Raw genomic sequence first — 16,817 nt, forward strand, 5'->3', positions numbered from 1 at the left:
GATGGTGTTTATAATTTCATATCAATATCGATGAGTGATGGTTTTCCCCTTCTGTTTTTATCATTTGAGTCAGAATTGAACCACCTGTCTTTGTTCACGTAGATAGGACAGCAGGTTACCTAGGACAATCCAATGGATGGAACCGCTCCTTATGTTAATGATTCAACCTTGGTGCATGTGCCATCTTAGTTATCAGGTGTGTTAAAGCTGTGCCTAGTTAGCAAATATGACTGTTTTTTTTGCAAGTGGTTGCTCAAAACAGACACTTACAAAATCTCCAGACTGGTTGTTCCTTTCAGGTCAGGAAAGTTTTGAATTAAGTTCGCTCCGTTCAGGGAACTGCAGTAGAAAAAAGATGTAGTGTCTGAAAGGTGCTCACTTTCCCTGGTACATACATGTTTTTCCACAAGACTGTCTAACAGCTCATTATAACCATCATCCAACATTAATAGAGTACAGGCTGTTTTGGCTGTCTCACTAAACATCATAAGTCACACTATTCAACATGTTCTTACAACACACACTCTCACCACATCAGATAACAACAGAGCAATATGCGAATACAACATAATTCAGGAGACCTTTATACGCCTGCTCTCGCCGCATGGATCGCACAATGATTTAAGTAGTGTTTGGGCGAACTAACTGAAACCATTTTCTACTGACCACATACTTACAGTGTGTGTAACTTTGGTAAGAACTGGAAAGCAGATTTTCCCACAAACTGGATGGGGTTCTCATAAAAATGGCTGTGAAAAAAAAATATATATATATAATTATACATAATGGAGTGGCATATTGTTCGAGCTGTTTACTGAAAAAGCCGTATAGTTTTTCATGTAGCGTTAAGCAAAAGCATTGAGCTCACATGGTTTGAAGCTGAGGGTTTCCCACAAAGGCCCTTTCGGGGATGACTTTGATATTGTTGTTATGGAAGCCTCTGAAAATTAAAGTCAATAGGGAATATATAGTTAGGTTGTCTATAAATACGGATCTGATTTGTCTTTGTGGGTGTGGTTGTGTGGTGGTGTGACAGAGGAATGTCATGTTGCACCTGCCGCTGCACAGCTGAAATACATTTTAGGGTACAAGAAATTTGAACATGAACACGTATGCTGTTTGTATCTGTAACACGTGTGTGCTGTGGAACATCTGCTGAATTTGTATGAAGACTGTGGGTCGGTGTGTGTCTGTGCTGTGCAGTGGGGGTGGGGGGTGAGTTGGGGGGTGGGATGCAGCACCTGCTTTGGGTGAGAGAGATTGTATCCGAGTGCCACATTAAATTCACTTAACGGGATTAGTGGGGATAATGCAGCTATGATAGTCATGTTGGGCAGGTGTTATTTTGTGTGGGGGTGCGTGTGTGGGGTGTGTGTGTGTGTACGCACAGTTCCTGAAGCTTACTCAGTGTCCTGATGGCCACAGGGAACTCCTGGAGATCATTGTAATTTAAATCCCTACGAAAGATAGATAAACATCAAGTTGCCATGGTGAAATAAAATAATGGAAACTCATGGCTCAATAGGGGTTTCACCCAAAGGGCATGGAAATCAAAACTTAAGTATGTACAGAATAATCATCTAATCCTCTTTCTGGCAATATGCGTGTGTGTTAAACAATACAGGTAATTTTCTCTCTCCGAGAAGCTGAAGGGACATTTGCGTGATCTTTGTTGCAATCACTTTATTATTTGGGTATCATTATTTTCCTTGGAAACTGTATCACAACACCTGTTGCTGTCACTGGCTATGTTTACATGCAGTCAATACCCCTCTTCAGAATCACGTTTTCGGTAGTAATCCAGTTCTGTAGTGTGCAGAGGTGGGTAGAGTAGCCAAATATTTTACTCAAGTAAGAGTAGCGTTACTTCAAAATAATATTACTCAAGTAATAGTAAAGTAGTTGTCCAAAAAATGTACTCAAGTACAAGTAAAAAAGTATTTGGTGAAAAGAATACTCAAGTAATGAGTAACATTCTGAGTAACTGCTTCTATTTATGTTGGATTTTTTTTTAAACAATGTTTTTTTTTTTTTCTGAGCACAAAGTTATCTGTATCAACTGTTGTTGTAATGATACTGTACTATAACCCATTACATAACCACATTAAGCCAAAGAGTTAAAAAAAAAAAAAAAATCATTGAATTCTGACGAGAGAACAAAAAAACACATAAATGAAGCATTATTCATCCAAAGAGCATGAGTGCCCTCTATAGTGAAGAGTTCCTTTATTAATGACATTAAAAGGACAATATCTCTGGCTTTCTGTGGTCAATCTGTGCCAAATAAAAACTTGGAGAAAGGTTCATTTCCATGCTTTCGAGTCATGTTGAGGGCAGTGCTTTATATCAGTGTTTCTCAACACTAGTGTGCCTTAAGAGATCGTCAGGTGTGCCACGAGAAATTAATAATAAAATTAATTAATTTGACAGGCCGAGTTGCAGTAGGAAGGAATGATTAAATAGAAAGTTGCCGTTGTGTCCAGACGAGCGAAGTATTGCTCGTGTCACGTTCAATAACCGCTTGGATTTCTAGCCTTTAGCAACCATGCTGTCCGTGACAATGTGGACCACAGCACGTCTACTGTACATCATTTGATTAGACTCGTCAAGAGTCAATATACACGAAAGTGTCCTTTCCATTTTATCTATATGTGGTGACTGTGTTTCACACATTGTCGAGGACAGCAAGATGGCTGATGGGTAGATAGCTGAGCAGTTCTTGAACACGGCGCGAGCAGCTATCCTAAACGTCATCTCCAAACGAAACACCCGTCACTTCAAAACAAGTCGATGGACTATTTTGTTCGACTTCATGAAAACAGAGAAACAGGCAACTTTTTTGAGAAAAACTACAAAGGTATATGAGAAAGCCCTCAAAGCCAGTTACCTTGTGTTGCTAAATCCAAAAAGTCCCACATTGTGGCAGAGACCTGCCTGCAAAGCTATTGTCAGTGAGATGCTCGGCCCTGATGTGGTTAAAGACATTGGTAAAGTCCCCTGTCTGATATTTCCGAGCTTTTCAAGCCTAACTGCAATAAAAAATAATAACAGAGACTGAGAGCTGTTGACGATGATTCCTGCTAGGATATCTGCTTTGTGTTCATCTGAACAGGCTCAAGTTTCACACTGAGTAAGTATAAATATTGAGAAATCATTTTAAAGTTAAGTATACTGCACAGAAAGTAATTTTGCAACATTTTTTTGGTTTGTGGTGTGCCGCGAGATGTTCTCCAATGTAAAAACGTGTCATGACTCAGAAAAGGTTGAAAAACACTGCTCGATAGGAAATACTTCATTTTTTACGGTGCTTTAAAAACACCACATGATTGAATAGACTGGAGTGACGATAGAGAACGGCTTGCATCTGATTGGTATAATGGAGTCGTGATTATTGTTTCGATGCATCACTGGCTAAAAAGAAAGAATAAATCTAATCTACAGAATAAAGAGGAAAAATGTAACCACTCATGTGTAGCCCAAAGTAGCGGTGTAAGAGTAGCGTTTTTTTCTTCACAAATCTACTCAAGTAAAAGTAAAAAGTATAGCTTAGTAAGACTACTCTTAGGAGTACATTTTTCTCTAAAAGTTACTTAAGTAAATGTAATGGAGTACATGTAATGCGTTACTACCCACCTCTGGTAGTGTGTTTGTATTAAATGTGCAAACACGTATAAAAACCTGAATATTCTTGTATTCAGGCTTTTACCAAATATGCTCTTTTTTTTAAAACCAGATTAATCCAAATATTGATCATGTTTACATTAACCCCTTTTTGAGGGTCGATGTGCAGATGTTTTGTTCAATTCTTTTTCTGAATCTTGTCCTTTTTGAGTACAAGAAGTAGTTGTTACCAGTGAAATATGATGCGAAACACTTTTGTAGTTAGGAGGAAACTCATGACCTTATTCGTGTATTGAAAGGCTTTCAACATTATCACTGCTTTAAGACATAATGCACCAGAACATTACTGTCTAATGTGAACCAGAACCTACATACTGGTATGTCATGGCTTTCAGACATAAATCCGTGAGCTTTATTTAACACACTGGCCGATTACAGGTGTGCAGTAAGGTTGTGTTGACTAAGACTCGGCATGATGTCAATTTGTCATGACGTTTTTTTTTTTTTTTTAGTTAGACCTAATGTCAATATACTCCACCAGTCCGGTTTATTCATTTGTAAGAGAGACCAGACTGAACAATGAAGCGTTCTCAATCAAAAGGTTTATTTAAAAAAATTAAGTAGAACATTCACTATAAACTCTCGTACCGCCTTTGCTCAGCCGCTCCACCCCGTCCCATGCAAAAGTTAGATCTCTTCCTAAGCCCTAAAATCGGTGAACAGTTGTCGGATCTAACAAGTTAGCGGGGCTTGATGGAATTCAGGAATGATGTGATTTTTATCATGATATTCTCTGTGCGTGATGGTGTTGCCGCGTGTTGCATTTCGTACAGGAATATGACAAATGAGAACATTTCTGAATGTTTTAAAAACCAAAGTGTTGACCTTTACCTGAATGCTGGCCCCATATAAATATTGCCAAAGACATGTATGTGCTGTTTTAGGGAATGTTGTGAAATGTCAGTGCTCAATATCAATATCCTGTGTGGAATATACTGTATATTGGTTGCCTGATGGCTTAATGCAATAATGGCTTTCATACTACAAAATGGGATAAAATGATGTAGATAGCCACTTGAATTTCTCATAAAATATCACTGTGTGAGATTAACTAGAATTACCAAGGATGGATTAGTTGGTACACATTAGAGATAGGCAGCGGCGCCGATATTTGGAAATTACGTATATCGGTATCGGCCTTTTTTTTTTTTTTTTTTTCAATCCGACCGGCAGATATGAAAAAATGAATTTACAAGTGGGTTATTTTGTCTCAAATGTTACCGTGCCTCTCTCTCCTGCCAGGTGTCTCCTATACTGGTATTCACCCTTTCCTCTGATTGGTTAAATGGTAATGGTAAATGGAGTTACACTTTTATTGAGGGTTTCGCACCTTTTTTAGTCCCTCAAAGCTCTTCACACTATATCCTTATTTACCTACTGGTGACGCAGCACCAGGAGCAACATGGGGTTTAGTAGTCTTGCTCAAGGAGATTCGACGGGAACGACTACCGCTGAAACACGCCAGCCCGTATTATTAGCTATTATTTTGTATTTGTGTGATTCAATAAACATACGTTAGGCATTTCAATGAAGTTCAGTATTTGCATTATTAAAAATGTTTACCCCAATTTTTACACTTTTACTGCAAATGAATATCTGCTCCAAAAATCGGTTATCGGCCTATTTAACTATAAACAATCGGTATCTGTATCAGTCCTGAAAAAAAAACGTATCGGTTGATCTCTAGTACATTTACCTATTGAATTCAGGAAAGAATCATCTGACCCTAACCCTGATCAGATATGTATTTCCATATCATACGATGTCGTCGCGAGTTGTGTGTTACTCATTATTTTGAGTTCATAGACCCATATAAACACACGCATTTCCCCAAAAGACAATCTCTCAATAAGGAACATGTCATTCGCTACACTTCATCAGGTTCCCAAGCATTATTCAAGGAACATTGTATTAATCAGACCACAATAACCTATGCTGGATACAATCTTTCTTGCTCAAAGACACAAACACCCTTTTAAGACTGTACTTTTCTGCATTTTCTATATGTCTGTGTGAAAATAATTCTGGTTCACAATAAGAGGGATTCTGTTACCAACTATATCATTGAGAAATGAAAAAAAAACGCAAAAATAAGACTTCACTGAAGTTTATGAATAAGTTAATAACAATTATGAATGAATTATTTTTAGTTATTTAAAATAATTTAAGCAACTTAATTAAATATTCCAAATTTTGCTTTTTTTTTTGCTAAGGAAAAAATTTTTTGTCAACTCAAATTAAAAAAAAAGTTATATTTTGATGTTGCAGTAACTAAACTATTCTTACTTCTAACTCCTAAATTGTACCAACTTTTAATTCAATATTTTATTTATTTTTACAGTGCAATATTGAAGAAAATGAAAATCCTCTTTAAGTACCTTATAACACTGAAACTATTTTTAGGATGCACAACAAATGAACGTTTGTGTTCCTGTTTTTTTTTTCTCAGGGTGTACTTCAAGCAGTATGTAATTAATTTTTGGGTTATTTTAAATAAGTATGCTTGCTTTAAACACTTCCTGAGGGGTTGTATGTCGATACTTGTTATTACTTTATAATCACAACAATATTTGGGAAAATGGTGCAAGCCTTTTCTTCTGTCCATCATACTAGTATTGTACCATAGACTTCATAATCAAACTGCTGCTACCTCACATTATTTGCACTGCCTGTACATAGGGCTATCGCATACGCATTTTACATTTGTTTATTTAGATTTTATACTTGCAAGTCATTTTTAAGATTTTAACTTATCATGCACTGCAAAGGGATATGCTCCACAATTTCATTGTACATTGGGCTATTCTAATCTATAAAAAGTTGTGATTGTATATGGCGGAAAACACTCATGTGACTTGAAGTTCCGCTCTGAGACCCCCAATTTGGCCAACTTTCAAAATTGTCCGATATGCATGTGTGATACATCATTGGAAAGCTTAAAATCTCATTTTCTGGGGGAGGAAAATTTTTGAACAGGAGGGTATTTAATTTATTTATTTATTTTATTATTATTTTTTTTTAAACAGCAAAACCCTAACTGGAGGCGAGAGCACGCGAGTGCAGAATTACAGACGCCATGACTTTAACGAGATATTATTGCGTACTTACCGTGTTTCGATCCAAAAACTCAATGTAGCATGTATCACTGAGTGTCAAGACACAGCTGTGAATGGCCACAGCTGGATTTTCTGGGTTTTTATGGGTGAAACATGGTAATATAACAAGGGTCGCGATGCAGAAATCGCAGACATCAAGGAGTGGTCGAGGTTTTCTTTTTCATATATTTACCCTTTTAAAGTTTATTTTTTATTTTTTATTTTTTTCTTTGTTTGGATCGATTATTTATCACATATCGGACAAAATGCGACAGTAATAAAAAAAATACAATTAAGCGATAGTTATGAGGTATATATCCGTGACTTTTTTACAGACACCTTTTTTTTCATTTTGACATAATTTGTTCAAAAGTTTAAAATATGTGAGTGAATATTTTTTTAAAGTCGTTTTTTTTTTTTTTTTAAACGAAATATGAGACATCAATTAATGATTCTTAGCTAAAAACGACACATTTTGAATAATAAATATAATTAATTACCTTCGTTTTATGCCTGGGCTGAAACAAAAGCGGTTGCGCAAGATCTGTAAACGGGGGTTTTCAGGGTAAAACGGACAAATTAAAAATAGTTCGGGGGCTTAATGCGTCATGAATCTGCTATGGCAGCATATAGACATATTGTTCTATCAAACACAACAGTTGTTTTGGCTTAAAATACAGCAGTTTCTTTTTAAAGATGAGTGCAAGAGCAGAAACTGCTTTTTCAGTCTTGTCTGTGTTTTCCGCCATATAGAATTTATTAGTAATCTATTTACGGTATATATCATAATTGATTCTGCATGCTTTCCTCAAGTATGAAGTTTCTGATGTGAAAATTGAGTGATTTATTAGCTGTTGAAAACATGCAGTAAATAAAAGAAAAATAAATTGGTATTTTGGGCAAAAACCTATACGATATTGCTGGTTATTGAATATTGCTATTGATCCTAAAAATATAGGTGATTATCTCTGCATTTGGTGATTTTGTGCATCTAGTGTAAAACCTGAGAGTTTTATAGCCATTTTAAATTTTGCTAAACTTATATAAAAAATAAAATGCGGCATTGAAAATGAATGAATGAATGAATGAACAATCGGGATTTTATTAGGGAACGACTTTGAATTTTTTGAGGCCGCTGCTCATGGAGACTCATATATGGCTAAGGTACTGTAGGTAGGCGTGTTTTGGTTTGAGGTCGGTAGCAGCTTTGGTTTTGAAAATATTTTAATTTGAAGTTTTTGAAAATAGGCCCCCTACGAACCGACCCCGTTTCCCGTGTCATGCCAATAGTTTATGAAGTCTATGATTGTACATTTAAAAAGAAAGAAGCTATTTTATTAATGAAAAGCATGCAAAAACTGCAGCTACATTGTACATTTAAAAAGAAAGAAGCTATTTTATTAATGAAAAGCATGCAAAAACTGCAGCTACGTGGCAAGTGTTACACTGTACTTACAATCAAAGTTTTACTTCCTGTCTTAAATCACTGTTAACACCTGCAGCACGGCAACATTAATATGATAAGAGAATTACTAAAAATCTAATCGGTTAATTATCGTTTTAAAAAAAAAAAAAAAAAAAAAAAAAACAGAAAACACACTACAGCACAAGAACCAACAAACCAAGCACAAGTTTGTTTTTGAGAATTCAAGAACACAAAACCCCTTTTGTAGAGGTCTGCTTTGAGGAATCTGTCAGTGACTCATTCCATGATGATGCTTGGAAAATGAAGCAATGCATCATGAAAGTGGTTCATACTTTTTGCTTATCCCTGTAATCTTTGCCTAAAATCTGAGAGAACCAGGTAAGCCAAACAGATTTAAAATGAATAAATACATGTATTAGATGGATAAATTGGAGCGCTAAGTGGCATGTTTTTTTCATGCATTAGAATGTCTTTGAATATGTAAATTGTTGTGTTGAGATACTTACAGAGTTTCCAGACTGTGTAAACCTTCAAAACATCTCATGCCCATGATCTGGATCCTATTGTTATGGAGATGTCTATGAAGAGGAAACAAATGTTTTTTTGTTTGTCTGCTTGTATTTTATTGTTGGTATAATAAAACCATTACCACATCAATAAACAGAAAAATACAGTCGCTGCATTCTGTACTTACAGTACAACAAGTGCAGAGAGGTTGGCGAATGCATAGTCTGGGATATAAGTGATCTTATTGAGAGCCAGGGTCATAGCCTGAAGGGAGGGTAGAGCATCCAGGGCCGTTACTGGGATCTCAGTCAGGGAATTGTCATCCAGCCACAAGTGTCTTAGAGAGCGAACCCCTCTAAAGGCGCTAGCAGGTACTTCAGACAGGAGGTTAGCATCCAGACGCCTATGGAGTTTGAAGATGAGACTTGTGGTTTGTTTTTTGTGGTTTTAAAACACTTTAAGCTTCAAGGAATGTATTTATGAGGATTACACACGCTTGACTCTCCTGTAATGTTAAGCACTTATGGTTTCTTCCATGAAAAAAAAAATGGTTTAGTTTCACCAGCACAGGCATGTACAGTAGCTACAGTATTTTATAATGTGATCATTCATAATCCTGCAGAGTGTAACAAGAAGGGAGTGTCAGGGTTCTTAGAATCTTTCATTCTGGCTTAACTCTTTTAATTAGCTGGCGCCCTCACATCCTGACAGTAAATTACTTTTAGAAAGACACGAACACTGTATCGTTTAAGTTATTCATTGGCAATAATAATAATAAATGACTTAACCAAAAACAAAACTCCTAAAACCAATGGCATGAGTGTGAAATAAACAGACGGAAATGCACCAATGCATACACCAGTGGTGTCAAATGTACTCTCCGCGAGCCGGAGGCGGTCCGCCAGGGGTCTAATCCGGCCCGCAGGATTGCACAAAGTATCGCATTCATATTGCAAAATTACATAGTTTTATTTTAACATCGGCACCGTAACACCAAAGATTTGTGATTTGTACGATCGAGTGCGTGCACTACTGCACTTGAATCACTTTTGTATCCGCGATTACTTTCGTTCATTCGCCCTCTCCCAGTCAAAATGGATTGGACGTCTAACACTGCCAATGGCAGACAATGCGTTAACAAGGAAGTGACCCAAAAATGCCCCAAAATCAATAGGAAGTGACACCAAATCAAGAGGAAGTAACCTGGAAATGCCCCCAAATCAAGAGGAAGTAACCTCGAAATGCCCCCAAATCAACAGAAAGCATCCCAGAAATGCCCGAAGGAGCGAATGAATGGATTGGTCAATGCCTGCCTTGAAGTTGATTTATTTGGCCAAAGATATACTTGTCTGGATTACATGAGATCTAATTGCCATAAGTTTGGCCCACGAACCAAAATGAATTTGACATCATGATTTTCTCAGGCCACATCCCCTATTTGTCTGTTTTGGTCCTTCACATTTAATTAATTTTTGTTTTGTCCTTTTCTAAACCCAGTTCCGTTAATTGTGTTACAGTCACGAGGAAAACAACATATTAGACCCCAGCTCCCTTTTCTTCACGTTCCTTGAAAAACAAATAAGACAACAAAGTACCAGTAATATACCTTATATTTTTATTAGAGCTGTCAAACGATTAAAATTTTTAATCGAGTTAATTACAACTTAAAAATTAATCGCAATTCAAACCATCTCTAAAATATGCCATATTTTTCTGTAAATTATTGTTGGAATGGAAAGATAAGACACAAGACGGATATACTGGACTGTCTCAGAAAATTAGAATACACAATATTCTAATTTTTTGAGACAGTCCTGTGTATATATACAGGACTGTCTCAGGAAATTAGAATATTGTGTATTCTAATTTCCTGAGACAGTCCTGTATATATACACAGGACAGTCCTGTATATATACACAGGACTGTCTCAAAAAATTAGAATATTGTGTATTCTAATTTCCTGAGACAGTCCAGTATACATTCAACAAACGTTACATAAGTACTGTAGCAGTTAATTATAACAATAAATCAACAAGATGGCATGAACATTATTAACATTCTCTTAAAGCGATCCATGGATAGAAAGACTTGTTCTTAAAAGATAAATGTTAGTACAAGTTATAGAAATTTTATATTAAAACTCCTCTTAATGTTTTTGTTTAAAATTTGTAAAATTTTCAATCAAAAAATAAACTAATAGCGTGCCATTGTCGATGTCAATAATTACACCATGCTCACTCATGCTGCTGAAAGCCATAAAATCAGTTGGACCAGCTGAGGGCGCCAAACACCAAAAAACAAATAACAAGCGGACATTACACTCTGCTGTCATTTTAATCTGTTTGAGCGGGGCATGTGCGTTAATTGCGTCAAATATTTCATTGTGATTAATTTAAAAAATTAATTACCGCCCGTTAACGCGATAATTTTGACAGCCCTAATTTTTATCTAATATCTAGCCAGTTCCCAAGGTTTATTTGTGAGAACCAATATCACTTTGATTCTTAAATCATTACGTTTCACAATTCCGTACTCGACCCCCCACCCCCCTCTTGTTTATTAAAATAAACAAGAAATTGAAAAAAAAAAAAGGGGTAGGGTCATGTACTTACATTTTTCCATTAACTTAAGTGAAGAACTCACACCCGATGTAAAGTAGTTGTCATCTCACTGATTAACAGCTTTCTTCTAAACTTCCTCATCTATCACTATAGTTCTTTGAGTGCTGTAGCGCAGGCCTTCTGTGCCTCGTCATCTCCTCCAGGCTTCACCAAACAAACAGAAACATCAAAGTAAAAATCTGGATTTAAATTCTGAACGCTGGTCTTTGCCCCCAAGGGTCATTTTCCATCAGGAGAGCCAACTGTATACACTGGCAAATGCTTTCACATGACATTTTCATTGTCTTTGTCCTTTGAGTGTTTTTTTTTTTTTTCATTTTTCTATTTTTATGCTTCACCCCATCCCTCGGCATCCTGTGTGGACATTGTTTGTCCTTGACCTAAATCACAAGATGAAAGCTGCGGAAGACCCTTAAACTTTCTGTATTGCTCCCCAGGGCAAAATGATAATTGTTCCTGAGAGTGGACCTGCCAGATCTCCAGAAGGTCCAGTCAGTACTAGGAATGTTTCACAGAAACCAATAAAGCAGCAGCTATTTCCTGTCCATTACATCAAAGTCGGGAGTATGATTATGGGAACGTGAAAGAGAACATTCTCTTACATGGCCCAGGAGGTCTTTGGATTTTTCTGCAGTCTGAATTCTTCAGATGACCAAATGTACCTATTCGCTTATGCCAACAGATGAGCACAATGCAGTTATTGTATTCTTTTTGTCAGTTTACTTACTCACTTTTGCATACAAATAATTTGATTTTATTAGTTATATGGTGATGAGATCAAGTGGATTATGTGTTTTGATGAAAGCATACTTTGCTGGAACGGTTCTTTAATTTTATTTAATCATGTGTTTCACGTCAGTTAAAGACACCAGCAAGATCTACTTTCCAAAGCTTTTTTTTTTCAACCTTAATCTTCCTGTGCTGGGCTTATCATTACTTTAATGACAAGGTACTGGTGTTCAACGTAGGGCTTTATTGTGTAGGTGTATTTTCTCTTGACTTGAAGCCATCTCTAAAGAGGAGACATTGTTCAAAGACCACACACGCGTGACACACTACCTTAGCACAATGAAAGTAAAGATTAAAAAGACTGAATATTGACACAAACTGACAAAAGATCTGGCCTTGCCTCTGGTCACAATCATTAGTAATGTGTGAATGAAATGTTTTATTTTTTTAGTAGACGATAAACATTAAGTAAGCAGGTTGAAGGTGAGCAGTGTTGCCATCTTTGCAACACCTTTATCGTTACTGAGGATGTGAAGGGGCGCGTTACTACAATTTGGTTGAATGAAACGTGAGTTGTCTAATTTTGTCACAGATGCCCGGATAGAGCAGAGCGGGAGGAGGGAAGAGGGTGGTGACACCGTTACAAACGCGATGTAGGTGGCACCGAGCGTTAGCATAGCATTCGCATTCTTCTTAGCATTAGTATTTAGAGTGGTGCACGTCAAACTCTCAGATAACTTTTTTTTTTTTTTTTTTTTTTTTAAATACAGTTCGTGGCATCCATGTTAGTATAATTAATTGGAAATAATGTGCTGTTTTCCTGCTGAATGTGCATTATCATCACCAAGTTGGCCTTCATCTTGTAGATGCAACAGTATAATAATAATAATAATAATATATACTAGTGTATATATATATATATATATATATATATATATATATATATATACAGTGTATCACAAAAGTGAGTACACCCCTCGCATTTCTGCAGATATTTAAGCATATATTTTCATGGGACATCAAGAAAGCCCACAAACAGTTTGTGAACACATGTATACAAAGCAAATGGATTACTGGAACCATGTCCTATGGTCTGATGAGACGGGCAGGCTTTCTTGTGTAACGTCTTCAGAAGAGGCTTCCCCCTGGGGTGACAGCCATGCACACCAATTTGATGTAGAGTACGGTGTATGGTCTGACCACTAACAGGCTGACCCCCCCACCTCTTCAATCTCTGCAGCAATGCTGACAGCACTCCTGTAAAAGGTAACATGACATTTTGGAGGGAAAATGACAAGCAGTATTCAATTTGGAGATTTAGGGATGTGCATTTTTTCATTTGGGTGCACTCACTTTTGTTGCCAGGGGTTTAGATATTAATGGCTATATTTTGAGTTATTTTGGGGGGGAAATAAATTTATTATATAAGCTGCACACAGACTACTTTTCATTGTGTCAAATTTTCTTTTGTCAGTGTTGTCCCTTGAAAAGATATACTTTTTTATTTTTTTTAGCAAAACAACTGAAGCAAAGACAGGAGGGGCAGGATATTCAAAGCCTCACTTGTATAATGAAATATATATATGTATAGTAGGGGTGTGACGATCAGTGTTGTCAGTAACGTGTTACTGTAATCTGATTATTTTTTTCAGTAACGAGTCATCCAACGCGTTCATTTTTCCACACCAGTAATCTGGTTAAAGTTAGTTTCCTTAGTGTCTGTACGTTACTATTTGTTGCTCCCACATAGGCTACGTTCATACTACAGGTCTTAATGCACAAATCCGATTTTTTGTCATATGTTTTTTTGGCGTGCCCGTTCAGACTGCTTTTGTCCATTGATACCATTCAAGTATTACGCATGCGCACTAATTCGCAGTCCGACACGAGCTGAGCAAGACGACCCGCATGCGCAGAAGCATCAAAACAAATGACCACACATGCTGGCTGTCCTCCGTCATTCCAGGGATATCATATTCGGCTTTTTAAAAAGAGGACACAAATAACAGACATAAATAATCCCAGTTTAGGCTTATATTCAAAGTATATGGATCGATAGCATGCACGCACTGTCGTGCACGTCACACACACATATGGGCAGTTTGCCCCGACTCTCGGCCGTGTAAGCAATGTTGAAATATTGCTTATATGGAGCAGACAGAAAACCGATCATTCTCAGGCTTATCCTCAACCCATTTTTATTTTTTTTCTGACCGTTGTCAAGTCCGACACTTCCTAAAAAGCCATGTTCAAGGCAAGCTAGGCGCTAATAACGCACAGCTGCACCTCTACCGTAGCGTCCCTCTCGCTTTTTGATGACGTAATTGCTGCACGAATTCCGATTTGAGAGACTGGACAGTACAGACCGCCGCGACAATCTGGAAAAATGTGGCCCAGATCGGATTTGAACCACATACGAAAGTGACCCAGATCGGATTTGAAATCTTCCAGTTCTATGTGACTTGTCACGTTCAGACCGTCAAGTTAATGCCTCACTTGAGTCGGAAAAACACGAAAAAGTCGGATTCGTGCATTAAGACCTGTAGTATGAGCGTAGCCATAATGTATGTAGAATGAAGAATATTGTTGTCAAATACTAAAAGCGTTTTGAATAGAAAAATGCTTAAAACGTTTCTGTTACGTGTTTCCATGGTAACCGCTCTAACTACTTCTTGTTTTGGTCTTGAGTCACACGCGCTAAGTGTTTTGGGACCGAGAAAAGCGTCGGCCATGCTGCCAGTGCAGCTGCACTTTCGAGCCGTGTGTTGAGATGTGCGAGGTAATTTTGATCTGTGTACATCCACGAATGAACGTGAGTACTTTTCCTTCATGCTCGAGGGTATCAGCAATAGTTTGGACCCCCTACATGCGCGGCCGTTTCGTAGCTTTCGTTGCAACGATGGGCAGTCATCGCTCCAAGTTGGCAAGCATTGTTTACATGATATTTGTGTTGCACATTTATGCCATGAGGTGACGTGTTCGTTTTGCATTTTTGGGATGTGATATAAGTCCGACTGAGTGTAAAGTGCTTAGTTGCTGTCACATTTTGTGGCCCAATTGACCGCGTGTGTGTATGGCTTACTGCCGGGTTGTGAGCACTCATCCGCGCCCGCCCCCACCTTTCTGTTCATTGCACTGTGCAATTCATATGTCTGTTGTTCATTATTGTGCAGTCAATTTGCATTATTTTACGTTTGCACTGATATGCTGTTAACCCTAAACCCTAACCCGAAGTTCAGAATTTTTGACATTAAGCTTAATCTTTGAGTTAGCGTCGGTTTAATTAGTCGGTGGAGTTGATTTCAACAAATTCGATGCAGTTTGTCAGTTATTTGTTAGTTTACGGGCTCCGGAGTGGCTGAGCTAGCGCAAGTCAATGGTGGTTGAACTCAACTCCATCGACTAATTAAACCTCTGCTAAGATTAAGCCTTATGTCAAAAATTCTGATCTCCCACTTTAAATTCAATTATCGGTAAGTCATTTCCATGCGATGACATTTTTCTTTTGTCATTCTTATCTTGAGGCAGCAAAGGGAGAAAAATTGGAAAAAAAGTAACTGATTACTTTTAAAGTAACAGTTACTTTGTTAACGAAATAATCAGTAAAGTAAGTAGATTACTTTTTTGAAGCGTAATCAGTAATTAAATTACTTTTTCAAGTAATCTGTGACAACACTGATGACGATACACCCAAGTCACGGTTCAATACGTACCTCGGAACGGGGTCACGGTTCAGTCCAACAGGAAAAACAAAAAGGCTTTTTTTATCTCACAGCATTTGAAAGTTAAAGTTTGTATACCGTTAGACTCTTATATAGATGATTTTTTTTTTTTTTTTTTTTTTTTAATGTAAAAAGTGTACCCTTTGGGGTTTTTTCGGGATGGGGAGTGAAAACATCAGTTCAATTCAGCCAGTCATTATAAACATCTTTAGTGTGAAAGATGTTATAGAATGTATAATGTAATGTATAGAACATTAAACGTAACGTCAGTTACTTTGCTGTTACAATGAAGTAACTGAGTTACTAACTCAATTACCTTTTGAGGGAGAAATTAATTTGTAACTAACTAATTACTTTTTTTTTTTTTTAAGTAAGATTAACAACACTGGTGGTGATTTCTAATATTCAATAGTCATTTATTAGAACATAAATAAAAAATTGAAAACAGGCATGTGTATATTATTTGTGAGATACGGGGTATCCATGTAGACACACAAGCATACAGTGCATACTGGTAGAGTAGACATACATTGTCCCCCAGATGAGACAAGTGAGCCACCAAGCAATCATTAGCAAGCGGATAGCAGTGTGGGTGGTGCAAGAAGACGAAAGCAGAGTGAAAGAGGAAGAGCGGGGGAATTAATGGAAAATGAGGTTGTTTCACAGCTCATTGGAGATGTTCTCCCTGGCCTGCAGTGTCTGCTGTTTCCCTCATGGCTTCCAGATGCTACCATGAAGTGCGTTTACACAGACTAAGACTCAGACAGTTCCGTACTGAATTTAGAGGTACTTAAACTGGTAGTGGAGTGGGGCTTGTGGCATTTTTCATTCACTACTAAATGAGACATGTCTATCTGTGTCTACATACATGTGTGTTTGACTCACAATGAAAGCAGGTTAGGTAGGTCCCACGGAGCATCATCAGGAAGTCTTTCCAGGTGGTTGTTTTGTAGCATTCTAATAGGGGAAAAAATGCATTCGTTAAATTAACTAATGATGAACAAATGGTGAGGGCAAATGAGGCCACCAATAATAC

General features: G+C 37.3%; 1 protein-coding gene across 5 annotated transcripts in view; it reads right to left on the reverse strand.

The window, feature by feature from the left end:
• LOC130907496 (leucine-rich repeat-containing G-protein coupled receptor 6) overlaps nt 1-16,817 on the reverse strand; it is a 68,836-nt gene that overhangs the window by 9,752 nt on the left and 42,267 nt on the right. For 3 of the 5 annotated variants that reach the window (XM_057822664.1, XM_057822655.1, XM_057822672.1), the window contains 7 exons: nt 16,667-16,738; nt 8,897-9,112; nt 8,709-8,780; nt 1,389-1,457; nt 869-940; nt 678-749; nt 271-339 (listed from right to left, as the gene is read on the reverse strand). In XM_057822664.1, the coding sequence (XP_057678647.1) occupies nt 271-339; nt 678-749; nt 869-940; nt 1,389-1,457; nt 8,709-8,780; nt 8,897-9,112; nt 16,667-16,738 (642 nt within the window). Of the gene's footprint in view, nt 1-270; nt 340-677; nt 750-868; nt 941-1,388; nt 1,458-8,708; nt 8,781-8,896; nt 9,113-11,321; nt 12,812-16,666; nt 16,739-16,817 lie in introns of those variants that run through there. The other 2 variants (XM_057822685.1, XM_057822677.1) reach the window with 2 other exon arrangements.

Source organism: Corythoichthys intestinalis, chromosome 2 (genome assembly GCF_030265065.1).
Source record: "Corythoichthys intestinalis isolate RoL2023-P3 chromosome 2, ASM3026506v1, whole genome shotgun sequence".
In the NCBI taxonomy this organism is placed as follows: Eukaryota; Metazoa; Chordata; class Actinopteri; order Syngnathiformes; family Syngnathidae; genus Corythoichthys; species Corythoichthys intestinalis.